Source organism: Microcaecilia unicolor, chromosome 2 (assembly GCF_901765095.1).
Source record: "Microcaecilia unicolor chromosome 2, aMicUni1.1, whole genome shotgun sequence".
Lineage (NCBI taxonomy): Eukaryota > Metazoa > Chordata > Amphibia > Gymnophiona > Siphonopidae > Microcaecilia > Microcaecilia unicolor.
Window position 1 is genome coordinate 566,456,875 of NC_044032.1, and position 20,563 is coordinate 566,477,437.

Below are 20,563 nucleotides of genomic sequence, written 5' to 3' on the forward strand. Positions count from 1 at the left end.
AGTGGAAGTCTGCTCCCAAGTCTGGTAGCCCTGAGGAGTAAATGCTTTGCCTACAGCTTTCACCTTATGCTTTGCTCCTGTGAAGCCTGTTTCAAGCCTGGTAGTCCTAAGGAGTAAATGCTCTGCCTACAGCTTTCATCTTTGCTTTGGTCCGGTGAATCCTGCTGCCAAGACTGTGAATCCAGAGCCTTCCATGCCTCAGCTGAGATTCCAGTCGCCCACAGTGAGTCCTTGGTCACTGTATGCAGTGAGTGGCTTTGTGCTGTGTTTCGGACTATGTGGGCTGGATGACGGGGAGTGTTGCAGATGCAGTGGCTGAAGCCACATCTCGAAGTATCTCTGGATGAGGGAACAGTGCTTGGAGTGTGGAGGAGTCCACCTGGGCTGTTCCTGGTCCTTGGTGGCCGTGCTGTGCCGTTTAGTCTTTGGCCTTGGAAGCATCGGCTCAGGTTTGGCTTCTTCACTTTGCTTGCCTTGGGAGCATTGGCTCAGGCTCTGTTACTTTATCTTGCTTACCTTGGGAGCATTTGGCTCAGGCGCCTCAATGACTGTTTGCTTGTCTTAGGTGACATCCCTCGTCTTCAGTGAGCGGAGTGACCAGCTCCTGCCTCTACCTGTGGTGCAGGTCCCTTAAAAGACTTTTTCTTTTTCCTTTGTTTTGCTTCAGCTCCACTCTGGTTTTGAGGGAGCTTGCCATGGTGGTTCAGCGACTTATATGAGTGTACTGACAGAATGATCCCTTTTCTTAACCCCCAGGGGTGTTACCTCTGTCAGCTAAGTATTGCCTGTTTGTCTTAGTCCCGCTAGGGCGGTCCCTTTGCTTAGTCTTGTGTGTTCTATTCTATGCCATATGTTTGCATTGCTCTGCTATTATTAAGATGTGCAGCTAGGCTGTTTATGTTTGATTCTCCCTATACAGCTAGGCTGTTCTACTTTACCCTATTTAATGCTTTATGTTTGCCTTGTTTCAGATAGGTTAGACTGTGTAGCTAGGCTGCTTGTTTTCTTTCTGTGCCGTTTGGCTACCCTTTTAGCCTTGTGTTTTGCTACTATTAAAGCTGCCTCAGTTCATCTCCACTTGTGGTCCAGTTCTTTGGAGTACTCTTAGTTCTGAGGGAACTCGGTCTACCCAGAGTTAGTTGGGTGATTCTCATGCGGCCACCTCTGGGCCAAGGGCTCACAAACGTCACAGTGTAGCTGAAATTCTTTTTTCAATGGCCCAGAAAGCTCTCAGTGACTTTTAGCAGTATGCTAAATATCGCCATGTTATTTCACTCATAGACCTGCACGACTGGTGCCTTGGGCCAGATTATGACCCTTCAGTTTGTGATCTTTTTCTTCATATGCAGGCCAGGACACAGTGAGTGCAATAGGCTCAACAGGAGAAGCTTTTTGGCTCTTCAAAGGCAGGACCATTGTCTTTGGCTCTGGCAGCATCAACCTCCATGACTGCTGTGACACTGGTAACCACTGGGAGTGCACTGGCGTCAAGTGGGTCTCCACCTGCCTCAATACCGGGTGCTGTTAGGCCCTGAGACCGGTCAATGTCAGACCTGACACCGGGCAGATGCTCGGATTTGGCGTTGTCCTTGTCACCAACAGGGGATTGAGGCTCTGTGCATCGGGGGAAGCCCAAGAAGCATAAGCATTGGTCCTAGTTTTGTCAGGGAAATGACTGCAGCCATCCCATTTAAGTTGGAGACTGAGGAGGAGCCCAGGGCAGAGAAGTTGTCTGTCTTGGGCTATAAGTCTTCTCCTAAGGAAGGGGTCACTGTGCCATTGCACCCTATCCTAAGAATGCACTGATGAGGAACTGTGAATCTCCCCTCTCAGTGCAGTTAGCACCCAAGAAGGTGGATACACAGTATTCTATCCAGAAGGCTCCCAGATTCGATAGGGCCCATTTGCCTTGCCACTCTTTTGGTAGTCGAATCTGCTATCAAGGGAGTTAAGAGCTCTGTCTCATGCCTCGGCACCTCCGGTGCGAGGCCAGAATCGACTCGTTTGGGAGGAAAATTTTTCAGGCCTCGATGCTCATTGCCCGCATCCAGTCCTACCAGTTCTACACAAGCCTTTACTTGGAGTCTGTAGTTAATAGTACACTTAATCTGGTGGATTCTGTCTCCGTGGAGCGGGCTGCCGAGCTTCGCCAGTTGTCCAGTAAGTGTTATTTGGCCAAGGGAGCTTACGACACTTTTGATATTGCGTCTAGACTCTCTGAAATGGTTGTGGGGATGCACAGACTTTCATGCCTGCATGTCTCCAACCTGGAACGGGCTGTTTAGGAGAGATTGTGGAATGTGCCCTGCTGAAGGGACAGCTTATTTGGACAGAAAGCACTATCTACATTATCGGCAACCTCCATTTGCATCTTCTTCAACAAGAATATTTTCAACTAGTCAGAGGCGCAGGTCCTTCTACTCTCAGAAGAATAGGTACCAGTCTTCTGTTCCGTCTACTCAGGCAACTCAGGGCCCCATCCCAGGATTTGCTAGCCCTGTCCCCAGAAATCCTAGCCGGCTCCCCAGTCAAAGCAGGGTATGTGCTTTTGACTGGTTCCAACGGAGCATAGCTGTACCATTACGGACAACCTACTGGTCGGAGGGAGGCTGACTTTTTACCATCACAGACAGCCCCTTATAACCTCCAACCAGTGGGTGCTTCAAATAATCCGTTGCGGGTACGCTCTAAATTGGCATCCGCGACCTCCAAATTGCTCACCGAGAGCTACCAGGGGAAGAGGGGGCCGGGATTCTATTCTGGGTACTTTCTTGTGATCAAGAAAACGGGGGCATTCCAGCCCATTGTAGACCTAAGGGCCCAGAACAAATTTCTGGTGAAAGAAACGTTCAGGATGATTTCCCTGGGCACCCTACTTCCTCTCATTTAGGAAAATGATTGGCTATGCTCTCTGGAGTTAAAGGGTGCCTATACCCATATTTCAATACTTCCCAGTCTCAGGAGGTATCTCAAATTTCAAGTGGGGAAATGTCACTTCCAGTATTGCGTTCTGCTATTTGGCCTAGCGTCTGCTCCCAGAATTTTCACCAAGTGCCTGGCGGTAGTCGCAGCATATCTACACAGATTGGGAATGTGTGTGTTTCCTTAGCTGGATGATTGACTGGTCAAGAGCACATCTCAGGAGGGGGGCACACGAGTCAATGCAATTTACTATTCAGGTGCTAGAGCTACTAGACTTTGTCATAAATTATCCCAAGTCCCACCTCTATCCAGTGGAGGAGAGGTCTAGTGGTTGGAGCACTGGTCTTGACATCCAGGTTTAAATTCTACTGGTGCTCCTTGTGACCTTGGGCAAGCCACTTAAAACTCCATTGCCTCAGGTACAAACTTAGATTGTGAGTTCTCCAGGGACAGGGAAATACCCGGTGTACCTCAATGTAACTCACCTTGAGCTACTATTGAAAAAAATGTGACAGTTGGAGTACATAGGAGCTCTGCTAGACACAGCAGAGGCTTTGGGCCTTCCTTCCTCTAATGAGAGCGGATACTAGGGTAGCACTTGTCTTGCAGGTCCTCAGCAGCCAACAGGTTTCTTCTTGGCAAATGTTGAGACTTTGCATGTCACTTCCATGGCATGACTCCATTTAAGAGCGGCCCAATGGACCTTAGCCTCCTAGTGGTCTCGAGCCACTGGGAACCTAACGGATATCATTTGTGTCCCTCTGGAGTTGGCTCATGCCCTTCTCTGCTGGACAGTCTGGTCCAATTTGATTCTGGGACTTCCATTCGAAATTCCACTGCATCAAAAGGTGTTGACAACAGATGCATCTGACTTAGGTTGGGGATCTTGTGGAGATGGGCTTCACAATGAAAGTCAGTGGTCCACTCAGGAGGCTTATCTTCAAATCAAACTCCACGAGCTATGCGCCATTTGGAATGCTCTAAAGGCTTTCAGAGGTTGACTCCAAAACCACATTAAATTCAAACAGACAACCAGGTTGTGATGTTTTATGTCAACAAGCAGGGGGGTACAGGATCCTACCCCTTGTGTCAGGAAGTGGTAGATATGTGCCAGTGGGTGCTCCTTCACAGGATGATCCTCTATGCTGTATATTTTCCCGGTAAGAACAATTATCTGGCGGACAGACTAAGCAGGATATTGCAAGCACAAGAGAGGTCTCTCAACATGGGCATAGCCCGAAAGATCTTTCGAGTGGGGCACGCCCTTGGTGGATGTTTTAGCCACTCATCTGAACAACAAGGTCCCTCAGTTCTACTCCAGGCTTGGATCACATGGTAGACTAGCATAGGATGCCTTTCTCCTACACTGGGGCAGAGGACTTCTGTATGCATATCCTCCTATACCTCTGATAGGGAAGACCTTGCTAAAATTCAAGCAAGACTGAGACACCATGATACTGATTGCTCCTCATTGGCATCGACAGATATGGTTCCCTTTTCTTCTGGAGTTGTCTTCAGAAGATCTTTCTCTATAATATCAGCAAAATTCGCCCTTTCCTTTCTGAGCACACTACCAGAACCCTCATCCACACTCTTATCACCTCTTGCTTAGACTATTGCAACTTGCTTCTTACAGGTCTCCCACTTGGCCATCTCTCTCCTCTTCAGTCTGTTCAAAATTCTGCTGCACGACTAATATTCCACCAGTGTCGTTATGCTCTCATTGGCCCTCTCCTCAAGTCACTTCACTGGCTTCCTATCCGTTTCCGCATACAGTTCAAACTCCTCTTATTGACCTCTAAGTGCATTCACTCTGCAGCTCCTCAGTACCTCTCCAATCTCATCTCTCCCTACATTTCTCCCCGGGAACTCCGTTCACTGGGTAGATCTCTTATCTGCACCCTTCTCTTCCACTGCTAACTCCAGACTCCGTTCCTTTTATCTTGCTGCACCATATGCCTGGAATAGACTTCCTGAGCCGGTACGTCAAGCTCCATCTCTGGCCGTCTTCAAATCTAAACTAAAAGCCCACCTTTTTGATGCTGCTTTTAACTCCTAACCCTTATTTTATCATCCTGACTTTAATATTCCCTTATCTCTTGTTTGTCCTCTTTGTCCTAATTAGATTGTAAGCTCTGTCAAGCAGGGACTGTCTCTTCGTGTTCAAGTGTACAGCGCTGCATACGTCTAGTAGCGCTTTAGAAATAAGTAGTAGTAGTAATTGACTGTTTTCTGACCCTCATCAGTATCCCAACCTCCAATCTCTGGTCCTCATGGCTTGGATGTTGGGAGCATAGAATTTGAATCCCTCAGATTGCCTGAGGGTGTCTCCATATCTTGCGGGCTTCCAGGAAAGACTCCACTAAGAATTGTTACTCTTTTAAATGGATAAGGTTTGCCGTCTGGTGTTAGGGCAAGGCCGTAGCTCCTTTCTCTTTCTCTGTACAAAAACTGCTTGAGTTCCTCCTGCACCTGTCTGAGTTTTTTTGAAAACCAACTCTGTAAGGGTTCATCTTAGTGCAGTTGGTGCTTATCAGCATCTAGGAGGTGAGCTATCTCTGTACAACCTTTAGTTGTTCTCTTCACGAGAGGCTTTTCTACACAAAAACTGCTTGAGTTCCTCCAGCATCTCTCTGAGTCTATTTTTAAAACCAACTCTGTAACGATTCATCTTAGTGCAATTGGTGCTTATCAGCATGTAGGAGGTGTCATCTCTGTACAATCTTGAGTTGTTTGTTTCATGAGAGGTTTGTTGTTGACAATCGCCCTACCAAATCTCCAGTTGTGTCATGGGATCTTAATACCTGCCATCTGAGATTTTTGATCTGGAAAGTTGTATTTCTGGCGGAGGTCACTTTAGCTCGCAGAGTCAGTGATCTCACCCACTATATATTAAATTTCATCACAACAGAGTATTCCTCCGCATGTATCCCATGTTCCTTCCTAAGGTTGTGTCGAAGTTCTATCTTAACCAGTCAACTGTTCTTCCAACATTTTTCCCCATATCTTATGCCCATCCTGGTGAAACTGTGTCAGCATAGTACATTCCAGAATTCAGTACTGAAATAATCCCTACAGGTTTATTACTTCTATTACAATGATGACTCTAGTTTGTTTTCTGGTTCATAAAACATCAGTGGTTGGTCACACAACTAGCTTGGCTTTAATCATGACCATATAATTTAAATTTTTGTGTTTGGAAAATGTGTTAGCGAGTTGTTCAAGTGTTTGTAATGTGGCCTTTGTCTTTTTGCTATAGACTCTTTCCTGCTTACTACAGAATCTTCTTACCAGTCCTTATAGTGTGATGCCTGGTAATGTGGGATCTCCGCAAGTGCACTTTATAATGCATCAGCTGAACCAGTGTTACACTCAGCTCTCATGGCAACAGAACAATGTTCACAGGTATGTTATATAAGATTTGCCTGACAGGCTGGGGGAGATAGTGATGGCATTTCAACTAACTGAAAGTGGCTGGAGTAGTGTGCTGCACTGTGGGCTAGACTGCCATATGCTAATACTATTAACATAAATTATCAATAAGTAGCTCCCATTGCATAAAATGGGACCTGGGGTAAAATACATGATGGGGTTGGTGGGGATGGGACTGCCTTTCTGTGGTTACAATCAAAGCGGTTTACATATTATATACAGGTACTTATTTTGTACCTGGGGCAATTGAGGGTATGTGTCTTGCCCAGAGTCACAAGAGCTGCAGTAGGAATCGGACCCAGGTTCTCAGGCCACTGCACTAACCACTGGGCTACTCCTCCACTCTTTTTATGTGTGTGTTAGCACTCTGGATTTTGATTCCCACTTGGGTAGAAATTTGAATAAATGAAGTAAATGTGCCTCAGAAACAGCAAAATAGGTTTATGAATCTTAATTTCACACAAATTAGAATTATAAACTTTAAATAGCAGTTTTTAATTATGTTCATATTAAAGGAATATGTAGGAAGTTACAATTTGAGTCTTAGTAAGATGTTTTCCTAAAAATGATCCCACATAGGACTGATACAATATAATTACTTAACTAGCCCAGTGTTTGTAGTTCTTATTTCTTGTTTTTGTTTTTAGCCGTCAAACCAGTACTGTTCAAAGGGTCTAATTAAAACAATATTTATATAAACCTTGTACTATTTGTTTTTTTTAAAAGCATTGTTTTGACTCGAGGCTACTACTACTACTAATCATTTCTAAAGCGCTACTAGATGTATGCAGCGCTGTACATTTGAACATGAAGAGACAGTCCCTGCTCGACAGAGCTTACAATCTAATTAGGACAAAGAGGACAAACAAGAGATAAGGGAATATTAAAGTGAGGATGATAAAATAAGGGTTAGGAGTTAAAAGCAGCATCAAAAAGGTGGGCTTTTAGTTTAGATTTGAAGACGGCCAGAGATGGAGCTTGACGTACCGGCTCAGGAAGTCTATTCCAGGCATATGGTGCAGCAAGATAAAAGGAACGGAGTCTGGAGTTAGCAGTGGAGGAGAAGGGTGCAGATAAGAGAGATTTACCCAGTGAACGGAGTTCCCGGGGAGGAATGTAGGGAGAGATGAGAGTGGAGAGGTAATGAAGAGCTGCAGAGTGAATGCACTTATAAATCAATAAGAGGAGTTTGAACTGTATGCGGAAACGGATAGGAAGCCAGTGAAGTGACTTGAGGAGAGGGCTAATATGAGCATAATGACACTGGCGGAATATTAGTTGTGCAGCAGAATTTTGAACAGATTGAAGAGGAGAGAGATGGCTAAGTGGGAGACCTGTGAGAAGCAAGTTGCATGAGCAAATAATTCAGATACATGTTTACAGTAGGATTACAGCAAATGACTGTATTCAAAGGTAGAGCCCTAATACTGTAAAGACAACTGGTTCTAGTTGGGTATCCTTGAAAGTGAAAGTGAAACCGTACCTTCAGAGTACATTCTCATGGTTCTTCCTCCACCCCCATTCCTCTCTGTTGGAGTTCCTCAGGGATCTGTCCTTGGATCCCTTCTCTTCTCAATCTACACCTCTTCCCTGGGCTCCCTGATCTCATCTCATGGTTTCCAATATCATCTTCCATATCATCATGCTGATCAATCCATAGACTGGTGGGTTGTGTCCATCTACCAGCAGGTGGAGATAGAGAGCAATCCTTTTGCCTCCCTATATGTGGTCATGTGCTGCCGGAAACTCCTCAGTATGTTCTCTATCTCAGCAGGTGGTGGTCACACACAGCAGCAGCTCTGGCTAGGTCTCCAAGCCTAATTTTTAGGTTTTGTTGAGTACCTGGGGTTGAGGGCTCTTCTTGAGCAAGTGCAAACCTGGTGGCGCCAGGTCCTTCCTTTTCTCCCCCCTCCTGCTGGCTCCGTTAAATTAAAAAAAAAATTTTGGACGTCCTTAAAGGCGTTTATTTCGACGTTTATTTAAACGTTTATTGCAGCTACTCACTGGGACACCAGGTCGTTACAGCTCGGAGCGAGAAGCAGGTAATTTTTACCTTTTTATAGCGGGCAGGGGGTTCCCCGATCGATCTCCATGTGGCCTATGGCGTCGGAGGGCGAGGGCGCGAAGAATCACTCCCCGGACCGCGTGTGCGCTTCTAGCGGGGATGCGGGGGTCTTAAAGTCTGATTCGCCCTTGTTGGGTGTCAGTTCGGAGGCCGGTCAGTGTCCCGGGTCTTCCTCCGGTGCGGCGGTTTTTCCCGCCATAAACGCCCATCCCCCGCTGCTCGCCTCCGCCATCTTGGCCAGCCACTCTGCTCGGACGGCTTCTTCTTGGGCCGCCCTTGAGCTGGGAGACGTTAATGCCATGGCCGCCCTTGATTTGGGCGACGGCAAAAAAGCGGCTAAAGTTAAGCGCTGTTCTTCCCGCGCGGCTCCTTCGCGGAGTGTCGCGCCGGACGCCATCTTGGATGCGCAGCATGTTTCTCCCCCGCTCTCTCGAGCGCCGGTTGAGGGTGCATCTAGGGCTGTGGCCCAGGCTGCTGAAGTGCACAGTCTGGGGGGTTTCTCCCCCGAGTTTATTTTGCTGCTGCATCAGGCCTTCCTTATGCAAAACGCTGCCCCTTCTCCCTTGTCCGATAAAGGGGTTGAGGCCCCCGGAAGTAAACGCCCTCGGGTGGATTCCCAGGCCTTAGAGGACGCTGTTTCCTCTGATGTAGATGAGGGCAGCGTATCTGAGTTCTCCCAACGGTCCTTTGGGGATTCCTTGGAGGAGACGGATTCCCGCTCGGATGGAGCGGATGACCCCTCTGCAGCGCGGATCTTTCGCTCAGAGGATTTGCCCAACCTGTTAGTGCAGGCCATGAGCATTTTGAAGATTTCCTCTCCAGAGGACGTCTCTCCCTCAGCCCCTGTTGGCTCCGCCATTATGCTGGGTACGAAGCGCCCGCCTAGAACCTTCCACGTGCATGATGCCATGCACACCTTAATTTCGGCTCAATGGGATGTCCCGGAAGCGAGCCTCAAAGTGGCTAGGGCTATGTCCCGCCTCTATCCTTTGCCTGAAAGTGAACGGGAGGCCTTTCTTTGGCCTACCGTGGATTCTTTAATCACTGCGGTGACTAAGAAAACGGCGTTGCTGGTGGAAGGTGGCACGGCCCTAAAGGACGCCCAAGACAGAAGATTGGAGGCGGCCTTAAGGTCGTCCTTCGAGGCGGCTGCCTTAAGTTTGCAGGCCTCAGTTTGCGGCTCCTACGTGGCCAGGGCGTGCCTGACGATTGTGCAGCGGGCTTCCCCCTCGGATCCTTCCTTGAGGGCTGATTGGCCGGCCCTGGAATCGGGCTTGGCTTATTTGGCAGACTTACTGTATGATGTCTTGAGAGCCTCGGCTAAAGGTATGGCTCAGACAGTCTCTGCGCGGCAGTGGCTTTGGCTGAAACATTGGTCTGCTGACCACACCTCTAAGTCCCGCCTGGCTAAGTTGCCTTTTAAAGGCAAGCTGCTCTTTGGGGTCGAGCTGGACAAAATTGTGACCGATCTCGGCACGTCTAAGGGCAAGAGGTTACCAGAGGTCAGGGCTCGGGCCAGTGCTCGCCCCGGTATCTCCAGAGGACGGTTTCAGGAAGCCCGTCGGTACCGCCCGGGCAAGTCGGGATCCTCTGCCCCCTCTTCCTTCAAGAGGAATTTCTCCCCCAAGCAGCATTCCTTTCGCAGAGACCGCAGTCCCGGAGGTGCGCCCTCCGGTCCTCCCCAGGGTCTCGTACCCAATGACGGGGTCCTGATCCATGGCCCAGTGCAGATTGGAGGACGCCTGTCCTCGTTTCTGGGCGAGTGGACCAGGGTAACTTCAGAAGCTTGGGTGCTGGAAGTCATCAGAGATGGCTACAAGCTAGAGTTCTGCCGACCCTTAAGAGACGGGTTTGTTCTCTCTCCCTGCAAGTCTCCGGTCAAAGCTGTGGCAGTGCAGCAGACCTTGGACAATCTGATCCGCCTGGGTGCGGTCGTTCCGGTGCCAGAAAATCAGCTTGGCAAGGGACGTTACTCCATTTACTTTGTGGTACCAAAGAAAGGAGGTTCTGTACGGCCTATCCTCGACCTCAAAGGGGTCAATCGGGCCTTGAAAGTTCGGCACTTTCGCTTGGAGACTCTCCGCTCTGTTATAGCGGCAGTGAAGGCAGGGGAGTTCCTGGCATCCTTGGACATCAAGGAAGCGTACTTGCATATTCCCATCTGGCCTCCTCATCAACGCTTTCTGTGTTTTGCAGTCCTGGGCCGACACTTCCAGTTCAGAGCCCTCCCGTTCGGGTTGGCTACTGCTCCACGGACCTTCTCCAAAGTAATGGTGGTCATCGCGGCCTTCCTGCGAAAGGAAGGAGTACAAGTCCATCCTTATCTGGACGACTGGTTGATCCGAGCCCCCTCTTATGCAGAGTGCGGCAAAGCTGTGGACCGGGTGATTGCTCTTTTGAGCTCCCTGGGGTGGATCATCAACTGGGAGAAAAGCCAGCTGCGCCCGACTCAGTCCCTGGAGTATCTGGGAGTTCGATTCGACACCCCAAGTGGGCAGAGTGTTCCTGCCGGACAATCGGATTGTCAAACTTCAGGCTCAGGTGGACCAGTTCCTAGTAGCCTCTCCGCTTCGGGCTTGGGACTATGTGCAGCTGTTGGGCTCTATGACGGCCACGATGGAAGTAGTGCCCTGGGCCAGGGCTCATATGAGACCACTACAACACTCTCTGCTGCAGCGCTGGACTCCGGTGTTGGAGGATTATGCTGTGCGCCTTCCCTTGGACCCAGCAGTGCGCAAGGCGCTGAGCTGGTGGCTGAAGACAGACAAGTTGTCTGCAGGGATGCCTCTTGTGACCCCGGAGTGGATTGTCATCACGACGGACGCCTCTTTGACGGGCTGGGGAGCCCACTGCTTGGGAAGGACAGCGCAGGGGCTCTGGTCTCCTGCAGAGGCAAAGTGGTCTATCAACCTCCTGGAACTCAGAGCCATTCGGTTGGCGCTTTTGGAGTTCCTCCCAGTACTGGCGTTGAAGCCAGTACGGGTCCTGTCGGACAATGCCACGGCTGTGGCCTATGTCAACCGCCAGGGAGGTACCAAGAGCGCCCCTCTAGCCAAGGAAGCCATGAATCTATGCCAGTGGGTGGAAGCGAACCTGGGACAGCTGTCAGTGGCCACATTGCCGGAGTCATGAATGTCAAGGCGGACTTTCTCAGTCGCCATACCTTGGATCCCGGAGAATGGCAGTTATCGGCTCAGGCGTTCTTGGACATCACGAAGCGCTGGGGCCAGCCGAGCCTAGATCTGATGGCGTCATCGGCCAATTGCCAAGTGCCGCGCTTTTTCAGCAGAGGACGGGACCCTCGATCTCTGGGAGTAGATGTTCTTCTCCAACAGTGGCCGACACAAGAGCTTCTCTATGTGTTCCCGCCCTGGCCCATGTTGGGCAGGGTACTAGACCGGGTGGCAAAGCATCCGGGCCGGATAATCCTGGTGGGTCCGGACTGGCCCAGACGTCCCTGGTATGCGGACTTGATCAGGCTCTCAGTGGACGACCCTCTGCGGCTGCCAATGGAGCAGGGCCTGTTGCATCAGGGTCCCATGGTGATGGAGGATCCCTCCCCCTTTGGTCTTACGGCCTGGCTATTGAGCGGCAGCGTCTGAGGAAGAAGGGCTTCTCAGACAAGGTCATCGCCACTATGCTGAGAGCGAGGAAGTGCTCTACTTCTACTGCTTACGCCAGGGTTTGGCATACCTTTGCAGCGTGGTGTGAAGCAGGCTCACTTTCTCCCTTCACTGCTCCAATTTCTTCAGTGCTGGCGTTCCTGCAAGAAGGTCTGGAGAAAGGCCTGTCGCTCAGTTCCCTTAAAGTCCAGGTAGCGGCTCTGGCTTGCTTCAGGGGCCGCCTGAAGGGTGCTTCCCTGGCTTCGCAGCCAGATGTGGTACGTTTTCTCAAGGGAGTTAATCACCTGCGCCCTCCTCTGCACTCAGTGGTGCCTGCGTGGAATCTCAACCTGGTGCTAAGAGCCTTGCAGAAGCCGCCCTTTGAGCCCTTGTCGAGGGCATCTCTGAAAGACCTGACGTTGAAAGCAGTCTTTTGGTGGCTATCACTTCAGCCAGAAGAGTTTCCGAGCTCCAGGCACTCTCATGTCGAGAGCCTTTTTCTGCAGTTTACTGAGGCAGGAGTGACTATTCGCACAGTGCCTTCCTTCCTGCCCAAGATTGTTTCTCGCTTCCATGTGAATCAGCAGCTCTGTCTCCCTTCCTTTCGTAGGGAGGACTACCCAGAGGAATACTCTGCTCTCAAATATCTGGATGTGAGACGAGTCATCATCAGATACTTGGAAGTGACCAATGATTTCCGGAAATCGGATCATCTGTTTGTCCTGTTTGCAGGTCCTCGTAAGGGTCTGCAGGCTGCTAAGCCTACAGTGGCAAGATGGGTCAAGGAAGCCATTGCAGCGGCTTATGTGGCCGCGGGGAAGGTGCCGCCTATCCAGCTGAAGGCTAACTCCACTAGAGCTCAGGCGGCCTCGATGGCAGAGGCTGGGTCCGTCTCCTTGGAAGAGATTTGCAAGGCGGCAACTTGGGCATCGGCCCATACCTTCTCCAGGCATTACCGCTTGACTGTGGCTGCTCGGGCGGAGGCCCGGTTTGGAGCTTCAGTGTTGCAGTCGGGGATTTCAATGTCCCGCCCTGGGTGAGTACTGCTTCGGTACATCCCACAAGTCTATGGATTGATCAGCATGATGATATGGAAGGTAAAATTATGTATCATACCTGATAATTTTCTTTCCATTAATCATAGCTGATCAATCCATAGCCCCTCCCAGATATCTGTACTGTTATATTCTGGTTGCATTTCAGATTCAAGTTTAGTCTTCAGTTCCTGTTCAGGAGGACTTCGTGTTCAAGTTTTTTCAATTGGATTCTTCAAGAGTTGAGACGAGTTTGTGTTACAGTGAGCTGCTGCATTCCTCTCCCCTCCGTTTAACGGGGCTGGATTGAGACATAAATTCTGCCGGCGCTCCCTCCCGCTTCGTGCGGCTGTAGGGCAGCTTTGTACCCCTCCCGCTTCGGCGGTGTTAGGGTCAGTCAGCTCCTCCCGCGGTTGCAGGATAAGCCAGATCCCCCTGCATCGGCGGGGTGGTGTCCCTCCCCCGCTCCGCGGGGATGAGCTGGACGGATTCCCCTCCCCCACTTGTGTGGGGATGAGCTGGGTTAATTCCCCTCCCCCGTTTCGGCGGTGGTGAGCTGGGCAGAGTGTCCCTTTGTGGGTGTAATTCTCTAAGTGCTGAGTCCTGCGGATGGAGCTTGGATATCGACATACTGAGGAGTTTCCGGCAGCACATGACCACATATAGGGAGGCAAAAGGATTGCTCTCTATCTCCACCTGCTGGTAGATGGACACAACCCACCAGTCTATGGATTGATCAGCTATGATTAATGGAAAGAAAATTATCAGGTATGATACATAATTTTACCTTTATGCTGACGACACCCAGCTTTATCTCTCCACACCAGACATCACTGCGGAAACCCAGGCCAAAGTATCGGCCTGCTTATCCGATATTGCTGCCTGGATGTCTAACTGCCACCTGAAACTGAACATGGCCAAGACCGAGCTTATTGTATTCCTTTCCAAACCCACTTCTCCTCTCCCTCCACTCTCCATCTCAGTTGATAACACCCTCATCGTCCCCGTCTCATCTGCCCGCAACCTCGGAGTCATCTTCGACTCCTCCCTCTCCTCTGCGCATATTCAGCAGATAGACAAGGCCTGTCGCTTCTTTCTCTATAACACTAGCAAAATTCGCCCTTTCCTCTCCGAGCACACCACCCGAACTCTCATCCACTCTCTCATTACCTCTCGCCTTGACTACTGCAACCTACTCCTCACTGGCCTCTCACTTAGCCATCTATCCCCCCTTCAGTCCATTCAGAACTCTGCTGCACGTCTTATCTTCCGCCTGGACCAATATACTCATATCACCCCTCTCCTCAAGTCACTTCACTGGCTTCCGATCAGGTACAGCACAGTTCAAGCTTCTCCTACTAACCTACAAATGCACTCTATCTGCAGCCCCTCCTTACCTCTCTACCCTCATCTCCCCTTACGTTCCTACCCATAACCTCCGCTCTCAAGACAAATCCCTCCTTTCAGTACCCTTCTCCACCTCCGCCAACTCCAGGCTCCGCCCTTTCTGCCTCACCTCACCCCATACTTGGAATAAACTCCCTGAGCCCATACGCCAGGCCCCCTCCCTGCCCATCTTCAAAACCTTTCTCAAAGCCCACCTCTTCAATGTCGCCTTCGGCACGTAACCACTTTACTTCTATTCAGGAAATCTAGACTGCCCCAACTTGACATTTCGTCCTTTAGATTGTAAGCTCCTTTGAGCAGGGACTGTCCTTCTTTGTTAAACTGTACAGCGCTGCATAACCCTAGTAGCACTCTAGAAATGTTAAGTAGTAGTAGTAAAAACACTTCCAGCTTTAAAGTTACTTTTTGTTCTTTCTTAATGGATGATAATTGTGTTTCTCTGAGGACAAGCAGGCTGCTTATTGGGTCGACGTCGGCATTTTGCATAGCAAAGATAAAAAAAACTTTGCTAGAGTCTTCTGATTCGTGTCCAGCACGCATCGCGCATTGCTGGACTGACTTCCTGCCCGCCGTGCGACCACATACCTCAGTTTTCTTTTTTTCTGCGACAAGGTGCAGCAGGTTCTTCCTGTGCTCCTGGTTAAGGTCCGGGAAAGAGTCTTCTGTTTTTCTATGTTTTTTGTGAGTTTTTTATGACTGCTGAGAGACCAGGACACGCTGGGAGCAGTGATGCATCGAATTGGTCTCCACCTATCTTGAGGCTTCCTTCTATGCAGGCCCCTGGGACCGACCATCATTGGGCCCAACCCCGAGGAGACGTGAGGATTCCACTTCGTCCTCATCGGCACTGAGGAGTCTTGGTGATGGGCATTGAGCAAAGGTGAAGAAACACCGTTACTGATCTCCTTCGACACACGGTGCCAGGAGCTCCGGGGCGTTGAAGGATTCAGCACCCGAGAAGCGTCGGCACCGAGAGAATCTCCCCCCCCCCCCTTCATATAGGAGGTGCTGATGCGTTGACGAGCGCATCGGGCCCTGCTTCCAGAACTTCTAGAAGGACTGCTGCACCAGTCTGCTTCGGGGATGCTTGCGCCTTCCGTGCTTTCTGCTGTGGTGGTGTCTGGCCCTTTACCTGCGGTGAGGTCTCCCTCGGCCCTGCATCGAGGCAGGCTCAGTCTCTGAGTTCCCTAAGAGAGGTACCATCCGATACTGAAGAGGAGCGTTCGTGGGAGTCAAAAAGAGATCCCAGACACTTTGCTTCTGGTGAGTCGTATGGGATTCCCTCTGAACCTTCCTCTCCACCTGAAAGGAGACTGTCTCCTCCTGTGAGTCTTTCCTTTACATCTTTTGTCCGGGAAATGGCTATGGCTATTCCATTCCCTATAGAGGTGGAGGATGAGCCCAGGGCTGAGATGCTCGAGGTCCTGGACTATCCCTCTCTACCTAAGGAGGCTGTGATGGTTCCTGTGCATAAGGTCCTGAAGGAAGTCTTTATGTGGAACTTGTTATTCCCTCTGTCTGGGCCTGTGATCCCTAAGAAAGCTGACTCCCAGTGAACTTGGATTGATGAGGTTTCAGTTACTCCACAATTCCATGGTGATGGACTCTGCCTTCAAAAGAGCTAAGAGTACTAGAGACTATGCCTCGGCACTCCCAGGCAGAGAAGCTAGGACCTTGGATACTTTTGAGAGGAAGACGTATCAGGCCACTATGCTCGCTGCCCGTATCCAGTACTACCAGCTGTTCACGAGCGTACACTTGCTGAATTCGGTGAGGCAGCTGTCTAGCTTAGTTGATGCCCTCCCTCCGGAGCAGGCTGAACCTTTTTGCTAGGTGGTCAGGTAGGAGAAGGTGTGTTGTAAATTCCTGGCCAGGGGCGCTTATGATCCTTTTGATGTGGCATCCAGAATCTCATGGCTGTGTGTCTCTGACCTGGATCATTCGGTCCAGCAGTGGATGGTGGATGTACCTTGCCGGGGGGACTTTTTGGTGAGAAAGTTGGGGATCTTATTGACCAGATCAAGAAGCATAATGATGCTATGGATTCTCTCTCCTGCTTGGTTGCCTTCTGCTACAACCTCCTCATCTAGGGGGAAGAGGAGTGCTCCCTATGCCTATGATAGGCGTAGGTACACTCCGGCTTTTCGATAGCCTAGTCAGGGTCAGCCCCAGTACGCTAGTTCCTGTCAACAGCGTGCGCCTAAAGCCCCTGCTGCTACCCACCAAAAACAAGGGACAAAGTTTTGACTGGCTCCAGTTAAGCATAGCCACAGTAAAAGTGTCCGTACCGGACGACTTGCCAGTTAGAGGGAGGGTAATGTTTTTTCACCAAAGGTAGCTTCTCATAACCTCTGACCGGTGGGTTCTTCAAATAGTCCGATTAGGATACACCTTCAATCTGGAATCCAAACCTCCAAATTGTCCACCGGGAGCTTATTCTTACAACTCCCAGCACAAGCAGGTACTTGCAGAGAAAATTTCCGCCCTTCTAAAGGCCCATGCGGTCGAGCCCATTCCACCAGGGGAAGAAAGGCTGGGATTCTATTCCAGATACTTCCTTGTGCAAAAGAAAACAGGGGGGATGTGCCCCATCCTACACCTAAGGGCACTGAACAAATTCCTAGTCTGAGAAATGTTCAGGATGGGTTCCCTAGGCACCCTTCTTCCCATGATTCAGGAAAGCGATTGGCTATGCTCTCTGGACTTAAAGGATGCTTACACAGTCATCTCGATACTCCTAGCTCACAGGCAGTATCTTCAATTTCGGTTGTGAATGCAGCACTTTCAGTACAGTGTCCTGCCCTTTGGTATGGCGTCTGCGCCCAGAGTGTTTACAAAGTGTGTAGCAGTAGTTGCAGCGTCGCTACGCAGGCTGGGAGTGCATGTGTTTCCTAATCTCGATTGGCTGGTGAAGAGCACCTCGAAGGACGGTGCTTGGGACTCCATGCGAATGACTATTCAGGTGCTAGAGCTACTTGGGCTCATAATAAATTACTCCAAGTCCCATCTCTCTCCTGTCCAAAAATTGGAGTTCATTGGAGCACTGGTGGACACGAAGACAGCTTGGCCTTATCTTCCAGAGACAAGGGCAGACAGCCTCCTGTCCCTTGTGTCCACAGTTCGAGTGTCCCAGCAGATCACAGCTTGCCAGATGTTGAGACTCTTGGGGCACATGGCTTCTACAGTACATGTAACACCCATGGCACGTCTACATATGAGATCAGTTCAATGGACCTTAGCTTCCCAGTGCTATTAAACTACAGGGAATCTGGAGGATGTGATCCAGCTGTCTGCCGATTTTCAAAACTCTCTTCAGTGGTGACAATTCTGTACAATTTGACCATGGAACGACCATTCCAAATTCCTCAGCTGCAAAAAGTGCTGATGACGGATGCATCCCTCCTAGGGTGGAGAGCTCGTGTAGATGGGCTTCACACTCAAGGAGCCTGGTCCTTCTGGGAAACAGGTCTTCAGATCAATCTCCTGGAACTATGAGTGATCTGGAATGCTCTGAAGGCTATATGTCATCCTGTGCATTTCTCCTGCCCTGAGTGGAGTTTGATTCTGCTGCGTAAGGCCCTGGTTCTTCTGTCCTTTGACTACCTTTAAGGAGCATCTTGGAAGAATCTTACTCTTTATGTAGCTGTCCTTGGTTTCTGTCTTTTTTATAAAACGTTTGAGCTACAAGTTGGTTTTTTTTTTTATTATTTCTTTATTAAATTTTTCAAAATTTACAAGATAAACTTATAAATGGAAATACAGTAGTAATACCTTATACTGGTTGCTATATCACAGGTTAATCAATATTTCTATAAACAAAGGATATACTTATTTAGCAAAACCTCAGGAAAATTTTATTTGAAACATATTCTACTTTCTTAGACCACAAAGATTGAAAAGGGAGGCAATAAAGGAGATAAATTAAAAGAAAACATTTGTAGAAAGTAAATGGCCTGGTTCTCTTACGCCCGTCTTACTTCCATATCCTTAATACCTTTTACACCCTACTTGGTCAATTTTTTGGCTTCTATAAACTTTTTCAACTGGTCAGGCTAAAAAAAATATATATTTGTTCCCTAAATATTTGATACAGCATTTACAAGGATAAGCTAACAAAAAGGTAGCACCCATAGATTTAACTTCTTCTCTATAAACAAGAAACGCTCTCCTGCGATCCTGAGTAGTTTTAATCACATTTGGAAAAATCCAGATTTTTTGTCCATGAAACAGTTTAGAAGCATTCTTAAAGTAAAGTTTTAATAATGCCCTTAAATCTTGCTCGAAAACAAAGGATATAAGTAATGTCCTCCGAGTAGTTATCTCCGAAATAGATTCTTCTAAGAATGCGGATAAGTTCTGTAGATTTATTTCTGGGCACTGGTTATCATCGTTTGGATTCGCCTTGGAGGATTTATCAGGCAAATAGTAAGCTTTATTAATAGGTGGTATTGCAGATTGCGGGTAAAACAAGACCTCCATGAAATATTTTTTAAGGAAATCTATTGGAGAAACTCCTATTGCAAAGGGAAAATTCAACAACCTCAGATTTAATCTTCTGTTGTAATTATCTAAAGATTCTAATTTCAAGGAAGTTTTTATTTTATCTTTCATCAAAGTATCTGAAAGAGCTTTTAACGATGTCATTTCAGCCTTTTGATTAGCTTGCTCCGTCTTAACAGTTTCCAGTGCTAAAGTTAGAGTCAAACTTATTTACCAGCAATGCTGTATCCTGGGAAGTTTTCCTGACCGCAGATGTTAGTTGTTGAATTGCAGTCCAAATGGAGTGTAAAGTCACCGCTTGGGGAACCATTGGTTCTATGATCACACCATCTGCACCCTGAGGAAGAGTTCTGTCGTCTGAGGCCCTTTGGTTGCCGACTTCCGGCTCCTTCGGATCCTCATTGCTCATCCGGAGTGCTGCAGGGCAGAGCGGTGGATTTAAGTTCTGGCGGGGACAGTGATGTTTCCATCCCAAGTGGAGACGCCTCTCCTTCGGCGAGACTAACAGCGGGATCCCTCTCACCAGTATCCACGGGATTGCGCGTAGTGAACTGCAGTAGCGTTCGCTGACCCGGAGGCAGTGATTGAGCCAACGACAAAGCGCCCTTCACTGCACCTTTCCTCTTTGAATGCGGCATTTTTAGGAGAGGTAAAATTGGTAAAGCTCAGCACAGCGCCTGCAGAACCTCAAGCACGAACCGCCATCTTAACTCCTCCCATTGTCACAGTTTTTTTTTCTGAGCTACAAGTTTTAAAATGCATAAATCCCTTTCTTTAGTTCACAGAAGCAGAAATGTCAATTAAACAATTCTGTCTTTCAAGCGGTGGTATCTTCATATCAGGTAGATTGTCTTTACTTTTGCTCCATGTCCCTCGCTGAATGAGGATGTGGTAATGGCCATTAATGTATCAGGCAGAATTTTGAGTGATACTTCCGGTGATATAGTTGTTCTTAGATTTACCTAGCATTTTCAGTTCAGGGCAGAAGCAGGACTAAAATTATTTGGGTAGAAAGAGTCCTACCATCTTGGGAACTGCTTTGGTACATCCACAAATTCTGGACTGGTCTGGTGAGAATTCTAAAGGAGGAGAAATTAGGTTTTAGCTGTAACTTTTATTCCTTTAGTCCCACCAGACCAGTCCAGAGGTCCTCCCTACTAATGTATTTCCAGTTATTAATCCACTGAAGTATACTTTAGAATTACTATGTTTACTTTTTTATTAATAAACTGTCTTCAGGGTCACATTTCTCAAATAGTTTCTTTTTCTAAGGCGGTGATTTTTTTTTTTTTTTTGCATTTTTTTTTACCAGCAGTTGGTTATGATTTTTTTTATTTTTTGTTATTTTTTGTTACATTTGTACCCCGCGCTTTCCCACTCATGGCAGGCTCAATGCGGCAGGCAATGGACGCTTAAGTGACTTGCCCAGAGTCACAAGGAGCTGCCTGTGCCGGGAATCGAACTCAGTTCCTTAGTTCCCCAGGACCAAAGTCCACCACCCTAACCACTAGGCCACTCCTCCTCTAGTATTACTAGAATAACAATTGAAGTGAAATGGAAAATAGATGATCCATTGCTTTGTCCCTATAAATACTGAGCAT

The 20,563-nt window shown here is 48.6% G+C and overlaps 1 protein-coding gene across 1 annotated transcript in view; it reads left to right on the plus strand.

The window, feature by feature from the left end:
- The window catches only part of PCM1 (pericentriolar material 1), an 866,960-nt gene that overhangs the window by 385,136 nt on the left and 461,261 nt on the right, over positions 1–20,563 (plus strand). The window contains 1 exon segment of the mRNA XM_030191464.1: positions 6,182–6,327. Within this exon segment, the coding sequence (XP_030047324.1) occupies positions 6,182–6,327 (146 nt within the window).